General features: G+C 44.5%; 6 protein-coding genes across 6 annotated transcripts; 3 read left to right on the top strand and 3 right to left on the bottom strand.

Moving 5' to 3' along the window:
- Positions 1-120: 120 nt before the first annotated feature.
- SJAG_01746 (hypothetical protein) lies at positions 121-2494 on the bottom strand. The gene has a single exon (XM_002172953.2). The coding sequence runs from the start codon at positions 2356-2358 to the stop codon at positions 1534-1536; it is 825 nt and encodes a 274-aa protein (XP_002172989.1). The 5' UTR covers positions 2359-2494; the 3' UTR covers positions 121-1533.
- Positions 2495-2496: 2 nt separating this feature from the next.
- Positions 2497-4730, top strand: SJAG_01745 (LEM domain-containing protein Heh1/Lem2). The gene has a single exon (XM_002172952.2). The coding sequence runs from the start codon at positions 2570-2572 to the stop codon at positions 4589-4591; it is 2022 nt and encodes a 673-aa protein (XP_002172988.1). The 5' UTR covers positions 2497-2569; the 3' UTR covers positions 4592-4730.
- Positions 4731-4795: 65 nt separating this feature from the next.
- SJAG_01744 (ribosomal DNA transcription factor Rrn3) lies at positions 4796-7314 on the bottom strand. Its single transcript, XM_002172951.2, has one exon. The coding sequence runs from the start codon at positions 6733-6735 to the stop codon at positions 4963-4965; it is 1773 nt and encodes a 590-aa protein (XP_002172987.1). The 5' UTR covers positions 6736-7314; the 3' UTR covers positions 4796-4962.
- SJAG_01743 (hypothetical protein) lies at positions 7248-9494 on the bottom strand. The gene has a single exon (XM_002172950.2). The coding sequence runs from the start codon at positions 8418-8420 to the stop codon at positions 7488-7490; it is 933 nt and encodes a 310-aa protein (XP_002172986.1). The 5' UTR covers positions 8421-9494; the 3' UTR covers positions 7248-7487.
- On the top strand, positions 9051-9934 carry SJAG_05740 (hypothetical protein). The gene has a single exon (XM_011050751.1). It carries the CDS (start codon positions 9126-9128, stop codon positions 9486-9488), a length of 363 nt encoding a protein of 120 aa, XP_011049053.1. The 5' UTR covers positions 9051-9125; the 3' UTR covers positions 9489-9934.
- Positions 9894-11283, top strand: SJAG_01742 (TENA/THI domain-containing protein). Its single transcript, XM_002172949.2, has one exon. The coding sequence runs from the start codon at positions 10465-10467 to the stop codon at positions 11179-11181; it is 717 nt and encodes a 238-aa protein (XP_002172985.1). The 5' UTR covers positions 9894-10464; the 3' UTR covers positions 11182-11283.
- The last annotated feature ends 168 nt before the right edge of the window (positions 11284-11451 follow it).

Here is an 11451-nt window from a genome sequence, read left to right as displayed (position 1 = left end):
CATTACAAGGCATGGTTAGTTCTAACTGCAATAAGACCCTACGTAGCAAACTTGAAGACCAACCCCACTATAAATACTATTAAAGACCCATTCTCTAAGTTTAAGTCGGACTACGAGCCACCCTTAAACACCCTTTAATCACACATCCCTACCATTTCCCACACGGCCATAAAGCATAAGAGACGCACCTATCATTTACTACATACTTCAACGAAGATGCCAGTACGGTGAGGAACACCACATCCCTAGCACAAACATAGAAGAGTATAGCTCAAGTGTATCCCGTGAAAGCCAATTGACCAATGTCAGACATTAGATCAATGCGTCAACTGTCGCCAAACATATTAGATTACCAGTATTAGTGCATATGCGTACGCCTTATTTACTTCACGCATATATAGCATTTCACAGAAGTATCTAGAGGTTTGTCAACAGCTGGCTTCAATGACGAAGAAATAACCCTGTCATCGCAGACTACATTAAGTAGGTACAAAAGCAAGGTTAATAATTTCGGTGGAATGAAACGACGCAAAGCCTTCATAGCAGAAGACTTCGTAGACGCATCATATTTAGCAGCCCAGTTTTTGCCAGCAAAAGCTAAAGTTGAACTGCATAATCCAAAGGCGTAAGGTAGGAGAAACGGTAATAATGAAACCCGCACTCTCAACCCGAAATTACTCTATGGCATAATATAAGCATAGAGCTCTCCTCTTTTTAGTTAAGGGCGGTTAAAGTAGTGCAAGCACAATCAAGAGCTCGCCGACTGAGGAGAATAACAGAGAAAAACAAAGAACCAAAACCATAAGATGATCATGACTTTTTGACTCACTCCGTTGAGAGAAGAATAGAAAGACCCAAAAAAACCGGGTCATAAAATAAAGCAACGAACAAGTTGAACGAGAAACCTCAACAAAACAGCTGCCAGAGCACTTTCTTGAAAATAAAAACGAAAGACTCTCTTGACGAATAAAGAAAAACAAAGCCAATCAATTGTTCAATTCAGATCGTAAGCATCGGCAATAAGGAGTACGTATGAATGCAATTAGAGGGCACAGAATAATAAGCAGCTGAAAACAAACGAGAAAAGACAACTGTGACCATAGGGAACAAGGCCAGAGCCACCGAACAGAGAAGTGCCCCTATGAGAAACAACTTCCATGATCATATCAAGGAAATACGCAGAGCATACCCGTTACCTATTACAAATCGGAACAACAAACATATGATTTAGTGCCAAGCAATTCCAATCATTATCGCATAGGGTGAGGGGAGAGGCGGAAATTAGGAGGACATCTCAAGGAGCCAGAAACCAATGTCGGGGACCATTCAACTGAACCCCGAACCGAAAACAAAAACGAACAAAGCAAACCAGAAGAATACGATATATGGGTGTACTTCCTTCAAGCGAAGAGTAACGGTGTACAAGCATATAAGTGCACACATACGGTGCAGACACAGGAGTCAGTCAAGAAATCAATATCACCGAAGGGTTTAAAATAAAACACAAGAAAAAGAAACAAATAAACGAGCGATCTAAGCGCTTCCCTGACGCAACAAGCGAAAAAGACGCTGCTCTCGGTCACGGTGGAAGAGCAATTCCAAGGTAGTAGTGGAATGGCTGTGTTTGCCTTTCACAGCTTCAGAATGGATAGGAGTGTGCATATTGGCCAAAGGGCTAGGGGGGTTGCAAGGTTGGGACTTTACCTCAAAAAAGCCGTCATACGCAGACTGTTGCGTCGCACCGAAGTATATTTCTTGCGAACCACACTCTGTCGGCGTAGGCGGCATGGAACGATAACCACAAGCTTGAGTAGGGAATAAATTCCACATGGGTTTTTCAGGAGTCGTGACAGTTGTAAAAGCGGGAACAGCTCCGACTTGAGAAACAGCACCAGCGTCGTTCAAAAAATCGGGAATAGGGAGCTTGGAAGCGGCGGGAGAATGAAGGAATGTAGGACCAGCGTACAATCCTGATGACTCCGAAGCCGAGGAAGAAGAGGACGAACCATTGTCTGAAGAGTTGTAGGAGTTCCTACGCTTATTGTTGACAGAGCTGTCTTTCTTCACACTTTTCGCATTTTCTGGAAGCGTTGCAGGCTTCACACGATTAGATCCCTTGGGTGAAGACTCGTTACGACCATTGGGACTCGATTTTCTTGAAGAACGGCCGGATTTTTTTTTTTGAGTGCTGTCTCGCACATCAAATCGATCCTTATAATGAACATTGTTACCGTTGTTGTTGTTCGTGCACATGTTCTTGCTTAAAGGCGTTTTCAATTGAGCACAGGAGCCATGATCATTGCCCTTACGACTTTTCCGGAAGGGCTGCTTCACTTTCTGTTCCATATACTTTTGCATGTTTTAATAAATTATCTCTAGCAACTACTAAAATAACCATGGAATTTTTTATTGCCAGTTGTGGTTGGTAGAGGAGAAGTCAGATTTGGCGGGTCAGTAAGGTTGTATTGTGGTGGCAATTCTTTCAACACCGCAGCACCCACACCAACAAAACGGCACCTGCCCTCTACCAACAACATTCGGATGCATAATAATGAAATAATCGATAAAAATGGATTGGAAAGATCTTGATTTTAATTTGGCGACGTTAAGAGTTATCGATCTAAAACGAATTCTTTCATCTTATGGAATTTCTCTGCCACACAATGCCAAGAAGGTCGACTTTGTTAATTTGGTGCAGCAATTGCGCTCACAATTGTACAATCAAGACAGTGATGAGGGTAGTGAAAGCTTGGATGGTAAGGAATCAAATTCAGATACTGATTTACGTTACTATTCGAGTTCACCGAGCAACTCTACCAGCAGTCCTTTGACAAACTCAATGAACAAGGAAGATTTGTCGGATAATGCATCATCTCCTGTCGCTAACGTAAGGAAAAACTACGACAGAGACTCGAATATATTTCAAAAGCAACGGTCTTCTTCCCCGCCAGATCATCAATTCACATATTCACGTAGAAGAACTATCGCAAATGACACTGAACCAGTATCGATTAAGAAACCGGTACACAGAATGTCCATGGGCCCAATAGAGCACGAGACACCAAGGAGATCAGTAACGCGTAACCGGAAGTCGTTTCCATTTGGTGGTCGTTACATGGATACTTCCATGATTCGCACGTCTCCTGCCTTTCAAGGTAAAGTGCAATCTCCGACTTCTTCCCCTTTGCTTTCCGGTTCCACGAATGTCAAGAGAAACGCCTCGGAAGCATCCTATCCTGTTCAATTTAGACGTGAGGACGGAGAGGAAAAGGAAGCTATCACCGAAGAAGAATCCGGCGATGATGATGACGATGAGCTATTCAAAACGTTTATCAGAGAATCAGCTACTCGTGATAATACTCAAAAGGAAAAAAACGTTCGTAAGTCAGACTCGCCCAAAGGGTTTTTGAAAAGAGCGGAACTGTCTTTAAGAACCAGATCTGTAACAATATACCATTTTGCGGTGGCAGGTTTAAAAGGTATAGTTTACTTGTTTCGGAAATTTTGGCGCATCACTGCCTATAATACTGTGACACTTTCCTTACTGCTCGTTCTTGTTTTTGTTCTTGGTCTCTGGCATGAAGAGGTATACCGAACTGGCTTCTGTAACGTTCCTTCAGAGGCTCCAACCATTCTTCGATCTCTTGGTATTGGGCCTATGTGCATTCCTTGTCCGCCGAATGCCTTATGCTTTTCTCGACTTGAAGTTGAGTGTAAACCAGGATACATTCTTTCCGAACCTTGGTATTCTCGGCTGCATATTTGGCCCTCAAAACAATGTTTGAATGATTCTGTGCGCGAACAGAATATAAAAGTATTCTACGAAGAGTGTCTTAACACATTACGCAAACTTAACGCTCGTTTACTTACCAAAAAAATATCCGCGGAAACAATTGCGAAGAACAAAACAGCCGTTCTTCCTGCTGACATCGTTGTCCCTTCCGTTGTTACTGCGAAACCTCCTTCTTGTAAAACAGCCTTTTCCGTTGCCTTCCTTTATGACTTACTGCTTTCACGTAAAGTTCCTAGCTTACCCGTTTCCGAGTTCAATGACCTTTTTGCTGCTTCGCTACCTTTATTACTTCAGACAGATGAGATATCAATGAACGGAAAACTTATTGAAAGCAGCAGTTGGGTCGCCATACCTTGGTTTACTAGAGTGCGTCGGCAACTATTCTTGTCTGCGTTGACGTATAAGACATATATTTTGGCAGCTTTGACTATTGCAAGTCTTGCGTTACTTATTGTGCATAAAGTGCAGCAAACTCTTTTCTTGCGTCGAGAATCGGAAAGAATTGCAACATTCTGTTTGCAAGCGTTGAAGCAACATAAGGCGCGCTATCAAGCTTCAAAAGTTCAACAGTCTGCCATTCCGTTAATGGAACTGCGTGACATCGTGTTTCATGCTGGAGGCCCTATGTCAAAAAAGCGTGTGTCTAAACACTTAGAAAATCGTTTATGGTCTTTAGTAGTCAACAAGCTAGGTTCTATGGCTACAATAAGAACACGAGAAGCCGAGGTTGAAGGCGAATGGACTCGGGTATGGGAATGGGTCGGCGTTAACACACTTAATGAAACACAGGTGAATTAGTTTTTTCCTTCTCCTGATGACTTTTACTACATGTAGTTATTAATAATGAATGAGTTAACGTTTTGCTTGGTAGTTTAATACGGGCATTACACGTTGCATCCCTCGCCCTAAATTATTAGCAAGTATTCCTCGTTCCGACTTATTTAGTATCCGTGGAATGTCTTTAGACTCCACTACTTAAAGTTTTCGATCATCCACTTCAAATTCGCCATGTATCTTTTTAATTTGTTTATTACAAAAATCCTATCCTAACCCATCCTTAATATGCTTTCTTCTTTTTTATAATCCAAAATCCGTAGTTTGTGGTCTCATGCTTTTTTTTTGGTTTTCCAAGCTTATGATCAAACATCAACAGCACAATCATAAACTTCTTACTCGGAGTCCGATGCGTCTGACAAATCATCATCATCGTCATCATCCATTCCGGGAATAGGCCTCCACTCATTATAGTAAGGTTGAACAAATGTAAGCACCTTGGGTAACCGAAGTGGATCAAAGGGGAAAAAGCAATCTATAGTTTCGAAACCCTCACGGATTGTACTTTTACGGTTGTGTTCAATAATTGTGAACACATACAGGAAATTGAGATGATTAGCAACCTTGGCAAATTGCTGCACAACATTTGTAGAACAGAATCGTAGAGGATTTAGACGAGATAGAACAGCTCTTTGAAGAACAGCAAGTCCAGGCAACCATTCGAATTTGTCTCCAACACTGTCGTTCTCACTGGAAAGTTTCAACTCTTTCCAACGGAAGCAAAAAATGTAAAAGACACTCTGTATAATGGCGTAGCACACAGAGTGTTTAGACAACAAGTCTTCACACTTGTCATCTTCGTACTGGTCAAGATACGCCTCTATCCAACGACAGAGCATGTTCACCATTACACGAATAGTTTGGGGATCTAAAGACTTTGCTCTAGCGACGTACGATCCGATGTACATCGCACTACTAATTCTTATTGTGCAAGATTTTGAGGGATCCAAGCATACCTCAGTCAGGACACCCAACAGAATATCCGTGAATTCCGGATCTTTTTGTGAGGCCCAGAAAATGAGGAACTGTACGTAGCGCGATTGGAAGGTATTCAGCACTGTACTGACGAAAGAGTTAATGAGATAATTGTAGACGATTTCACGATCAACGTTGATGGGGGATAAGTTTGAGTCAAGATATGCAAATAGCATGTAGAGAAGTTGATCAAGCTGCTCCACAAGTAACTTCGGGGAGGTCTCGGGCACGTCCATCGACATAGGCTCCATCGCTGTCTCTCCATTTGCCGATTCATGCAGTTCATAGAGAGTGGAAGCGGTAAGCAAGTCGTCGCTTGCACTTTTCTCGCTCTCCGAATCGACGTCCTCATCATCATCATCGTCTTCTTCTTCGTCGAAATCCTCCAGCTCGGTGTGCAGCTCAACATCTACTTGGATAAGTTTGTCAATAATGGCACGAATAACATGCCCTTTGATTGAGGGCACGTATTCACAAATGGAAAGAATATTTGAAATGTAGGTCATTTGAGCCGTTAAGCTTTCGTCCTTGTATGGAAACTCTTCGATAATTGTATTATACAAATGCGAATGTGCGCGAGGGACCAAGTCAAGTACGTACTTCAAGGCTAAATGAGCTCGTTCATATTGGACAGACTGACTAGATGGTTGGAAACACATCTGCTGAACGATCATCGTCATCACCAGAGGCATGTACGTCGACTGAGCAGACAAGAGGTTTCCGAGGAAGCGTACGTACGAGGATACAAAGGCATCATCACGCATGCTCCAATTTGTACTTAAAATGCTCGATATTAAGGAACTGCATGAGGAATCTAACCTCGATACATTTCGAGTGAGAGCCATGAGCAGATTCTGCAGCTGAGAAGAGGAAGGCGCGTCATCAGCGTCGGCTGCTGCTGAAAACTGTCTGCACATGTCTTCGTAGGCGGACGGGTTTCCTTGAGCGTAGTCGTCCAAGGCTTTTCCGACAAAGGCACTGAACATGTGTTTTAAGAGCTCAGTATCAGCACCAAAGCTACTGAGGTCGGCTCCAATTCCAACAGCAGAAAAAACATCGGCATCTTGCTGTGAAGCAACTCTGTTTGGGCCTACGGGGGGAAATTGGGAGGCTTCTGATATCACGCTGGGCATTTTATGATTCTGCGGGAGTAATGAGAGAAGGAAGAATGAAAACGAATGTAAGCAGGGCCCGATGTCTTTGAAAACTCGAGAAAATAAAGGGAAATAAAGGAAGTAGCAGAACGGCTGAAGGGAACAAGAAAGGTTGGGAATGAAACAAGGGGAACAAGGAATCAATCAATACGCTCACACAAACGAACTTTGTTTTTTTTTTTTTTTTTTTCAAATAACTCTAAACTGTGTTCTTTTTTTCAACACAACCAACCAAAGGGACAATAACAAATCCTGTTGCTTCTATTTAAGGACACACGCAAAGATTTAAGCAGAGAAAATTAGACAAAATATTAACGTGCTCGTCTGCGAGAAAAAACTCTGAAAATCGTGCTGAAACAAGCCAACCACGATGAGATATTATATTGAAATAAAAAATGGCAAAATCGAGCCGGAAAAAATTTCACTTGTCAACTCAGAAATAGATGTATTCAATTGTCCTCACGGAACCCGATAAAACTCACCGTGTATGCTGCAATTGAGCCATATAATTTCCCGCGGTTGATTTCGGTAGGTTGGTAGTTGGCAGGTTTTACATTCGTGGTGGTGAGAACCATATTTGGATATAGTAAGGGTAATACACTATAAGCTACACTATGACATATGCTGCGCTTAGGCGAACAAAAAGGGGAAAACATGAAGAAACATAAGAAGCAATTGCGAAAGCAAACAGAGCCCGCTTGTGCAGTCATTAAGAGAAAACGTTCACGTTGCTAGTCGGAAGACGGAGACTCCGTTTTCTTGGAAACAGACTGGTGTCTCAGGTGACGCTGCAATTCGCGCTGTGCTTGTTTGTACAAACGAACAACCATTCTTGCGAGCATGATTGAGTCGTTATTACAGCGTCCTGTGACACAGTAGTACTTTTCATCAACGTAAATGAATTTCTTTTTCGCAACCGGACCGGCTACGTAACGATCCTGTGGCAGTGAAGGAGCCGTGTACGGTGCTTTTATAGGCCGCAAGCCTAGCAGTAGCGAGGACCGTTCCATCCACACGGGAATGGTAGTTGCCTTCAATTGAATTGTGGGGTCTGCCGCGTAAATAGCACGGACGCCTTGCGACACGGCACACACAATCTTGCTGGGCTCTTTCGCAGCATTGTTATCGGGTTTCTCGCGGTAACACAAGCGAAGGTATGGCACAAGCAAAGAGTGGAGCAAAGGATCGGTAATCATTTCTTCCACTCCCTGGCCAGCACCACCGGTAATGAAGAGCACATCAAACTTGGTTAGTGTGAACCCAGTCGAATGAAGCACATTGGGATGCGTAAACTCGTTGAGTGTGCACAAGACACTGTAGATTTCTTTAGCGGACTTGGGAGGTCCTTTTAACAAACCTTTCGTACCCGAGAGCACATCTTGGTTTGGTTGGGGGGTAAGATTCGCCGAGTCATCGTTTTCGTGAGGCACATGAGGAATAATAAACTCGACCATGAAACCCGAGTCCGTCAACGATCTCCATACGAAGCACACTTGCTCCATGTCGAAGCCGTTCAACGGCAGCAAGATGCCAACGTGAGGAGACAAGTGACTGTCGAGACCAAACACGGGTGCTGGAATAACGCCGGCATGGTTAGGACGGACGGCAGGGTCTAGCACATTGATGGCGTCTCGTTTCGCTAGCTGAAAATAACGAAATGCCATGGGGAGAAAGAGGGCGCGTCAGGGGACAGAAAAAGGAACTCAATAAAGTTAAGCGATTAATTTGGTAAGGCGATGAACGCTGGCGATCGTGTGAACTTGTCAAACTTGAAGCACACAAAAATAAAACACTCGACTCACTTCACAGGAGCTAAATTCGGCTGCAGAGAGCTGTTGGCTTTTGTTGTGTCTAATCACGACGAACAAGAAAAAAAATGTACAAACTAAATTTCCGGTCGGTAGATACCGAAAACGACTCGCAGGGTCACAAAGTAACTTTCCAAAGTAAATATTGTCGCGGAGCTTTGTTGTAGCGTGTAAGGCGAACGAAAAGGGATCCAAAGGCTAGGATGTGTTTTAGGAGAAACTAATACGGCAGTACGGTAATACGGTGACACAGTCAATACAACAGACCATTTAAAAACCGTGTGAGGTATGGCGGCAATCCATTCTACGGCACCGGAACGCCCTCAGTACCAACCTATCCGACATCCAGCAGCAGTAGCCATCTGAATCCGTATGGTGGTGAGTTTACGTCACCATGTGCGTAACGAACACGTATCGAGAAATCCGCTCTTCGATACGAAAACAACCCCCACGATCTGCCCACATGAAAACGGGGGTTTGCTTCACTGGAGCCAGCCGGAGCGTAGGGACCAAGAAGCAGGAACGCCGTAGTGGGGGCACACAGACATTTTCACCGCCAACATGAGATTGAAAGTAAGTAGCGATGATTTCGCGTTGAGACAGTGGGCAAACACGCAACTTTTAGGCCTTGATGACGCAAAAAACACGATCGGAGACTTTTGTAGCGCGCTATGGAAACTGAACAGGGGACCACAAAATTGGCTGATTAAATGTGTGTACGAAGGCTATTCGCTGCCCACTACGGGGAAACTAGAACTGTACTTGAAAGATGGATGTGAAGTGCAGCTGGTGCGCGTATTGGACGATTCTGAACGGCCACATCGCAGCGTTGAGACGATAACGACACCGCTTCGTTCTGACGACACGTCTGAGTTTGACGACCATTTAGCCGCCAGACTCGAGTATTCTATGGTGGAGTGTTAAGGCGAATATGATGTACATGAAATGAACGGGAGAATGAGAAGGCAAATTCTGATTGGGTCGTTTGTGTGGGGTAATTTAGTGTTTAGTGTTTATTTTTTAAGCGAACCTTACTCTAAGGGAGTGTCTGTGGGATGGGTCGTGTCGGGAATGAGTTTACTACGAAGACAAAGAAATAGCACAAGTACAAGGTGAAGAGAAAGCAACGAGCTATACGAATGGAAGCAAGGAATACAACCATGAAACTGCCACCCTAGAGCCCGAAACTCGTTGAATGAAGTCTTTCGGCTGACGATTTTATTTGCATCATTCAATACAACAGATTAACGTTAGTCCTCTTGAACTACGGGCCGTTCCTCTCTCACAAACACAATCATCCAAGCCTGCATGCTCAACCCCTCTCACTTACTCTCACTTCACTGTCATTACTTTTCTAGCGAACTTGCTCCCGCGTGTGCGATCGCACTCGCTGTCGCCTTCCCGGTCGGCTTTCTGCGACATCCCTGGAAATCCCTGAGATGAGGCAATGTCACCGACCAATGGTTTCGGAAACATGTCACCATCGACTGCGGGGAATGCGCAACCGAACCTTGTTGACGACTCTTGCAGCGAGGATCCCTGAATCCGGTCGGCTGATGCACAAACTGTGTCGCAAACACGTTCACGTGTCGCTGAGTGGAATGGCAAGGTTACAGAACAAATGTGCAAATCCAGGAAACCGTTTTCTTGTTCCCGAGTGCTCGGATGTTCAACAATGACTTCAACAGTTTGTTGCTCTCAAAACGGCTTCCAGCAGCCGATTTGTCTGTGTATATAAACCCAGCTGCTTCTCCCATCCCATCATCATCATTCATTGAAGAACAGTTCAACTCGTTCTACAACAGTCGCATCTGACCACAGGTTTTGATTTTTTTTTTCTCTCTCGCTCTCTCTTTTTACTTACTACAACTTCTTCTTCTCTTCTTCTTCCCTCTTTATCATGGACGCCTACTCTGTTGAATTGTACAAGCGCTACAACATCGCTCCTCATGTCGAGGCATGCTCCAACAACGCCACCTTCATTCAAAAGCTTGCTCAAGGAAAGCTTGCCGCTAGCAGCTTCAACAAGTGGCTCTTTGACGACCGGTTGTTTGTCCAAGCCGGTGCTTACTTTGTCGCCCAGCTTTATGTGAGAGCCGAGGCTGACCCCATTATCCCTGAGGAGGCCATGGCGGTTATTCAACACGCTTATGCTGTTCTTGGTCCTGAGATGGCTCATTTCGAGGCCAAGTGTAAGGAACGCGGTGTTGAAATGCCCAAGCTTCCCAAAATCCCCACCGACCCTCATGAAATGGTAAAGACCGACCCCTCTGCTTTCTACCACCTTTCCTCGCCCAACTGCCGCAAGTACGTCGAGTTCGTCACCAAGGATGTCTTCCAGACCCCTGGTCTCACCGCTTCTGATCTGCTCTACGTGTTCTGGATCACCGAGGCCATCTACCACCGTGCCTTTGCTACGGCTGCTGCCTCTCCCATCTTCCAAAAGACGTTCCAGGAGCTCGACTTTGTCAATTGGTGGGGTGGCCGTCCTTTCTTCAAGTATGTCGAAGAGATGGCTCACCAAGTCCAAAACCTTCCTTACTCGGACGTGACTCGTAAGCTTCTTGTCAAAGTCACCGAACTCGAGAACCTGTTTTGGTCCTCTGCCGAGCAGTAAGCACGACATGCGAACTCATAACACAGGAAGCTTGGCTTGGGATTCTTTCCTTTCCCAATTCACACATATTCTATAGAGAAACGAATGAATGTTATTAGAACGATAATAGACGATGGGGTTCGCGAGGGCTAAGGGGGGAGGGCGACGAGGAGATGATTCGCCAGGAGGCAGCGACAAGGAAAAGAGAAACAGGGGACCAAGAACAAGAGTAACTGGGAAATCTCGGTCTTTGCCGACGCGTTTCTTTTACAATTCACACACACTCTATTG

This window comes from Schizosaccharomyces japonicus, assembly GCF_000149845.2.
Source record: "Schizosaccharomyces japonicus yFS275 unplaced genomic scaffold supercont5.3, whole genome shotgun sequence".
Classification (NCBI taxonomy): Eukaryota; Fungi; Ascomycota; class Schizosaccharomycetes; order Schizosaccharomycetales; family Schizosaccharomycetaceae; genus Schizosaccharomyces; species Schizosaccharomyces japonicus.
The sequence above is the reverse complement of the archived record's forward strand: the minus strand, read 5'-3'. Positions and strand labels throughout refer to the sequence as shown.

What these genes read in the sequence shown, in the direction of transcription:
- SJAG_01744 (XM_002172951.2), bottom strand. Translation starts at nt 6,735, where the DNA reads ATGCCCAGCGTGATATCAGAAGCCTCCCAATTTCCCCCCGTAGGCCCA.
- SJAG_01745 (XM_002172952.2), top strand. Translation starts at nt 2,570, where the DNA reads ATGGATTGGAAAGATCTTGATTTTAATTTGGCGACGTTAAGAGTTATC.
- SJAG_01742 (XM_002172949.2), top strand. Translation starts at nt 10,465, where the DNA reads ATGGACGCCTACTCTGTTGAATTGTACAAGCGCTACAACATCGCTCCT.
- SJAG_01746 (XM_002172953.2), bottom strand. Translation starts at nt 2,358, where the DNA reads ATGCAAAAGTATATGGAACAGAAAGTGAAGCAGCCCTTCCGGAAAAGT.
- SJAG_05740 (XM_011050751.1), top strand. Translation starts at nt 9,126, where the DNA reads ATGAGATTGAAAGTAAGTAGCGATGATTTCGCGTTGAGACAGTGGGCA.
- SJAG_01743 (XM_002172950.2), bottom strand. Translation starts at nt 8,420, where the DNA reads ATGGCATTTCGTTATTTTCAGCTAGCGAAACGAGACGCCATCAATGTG.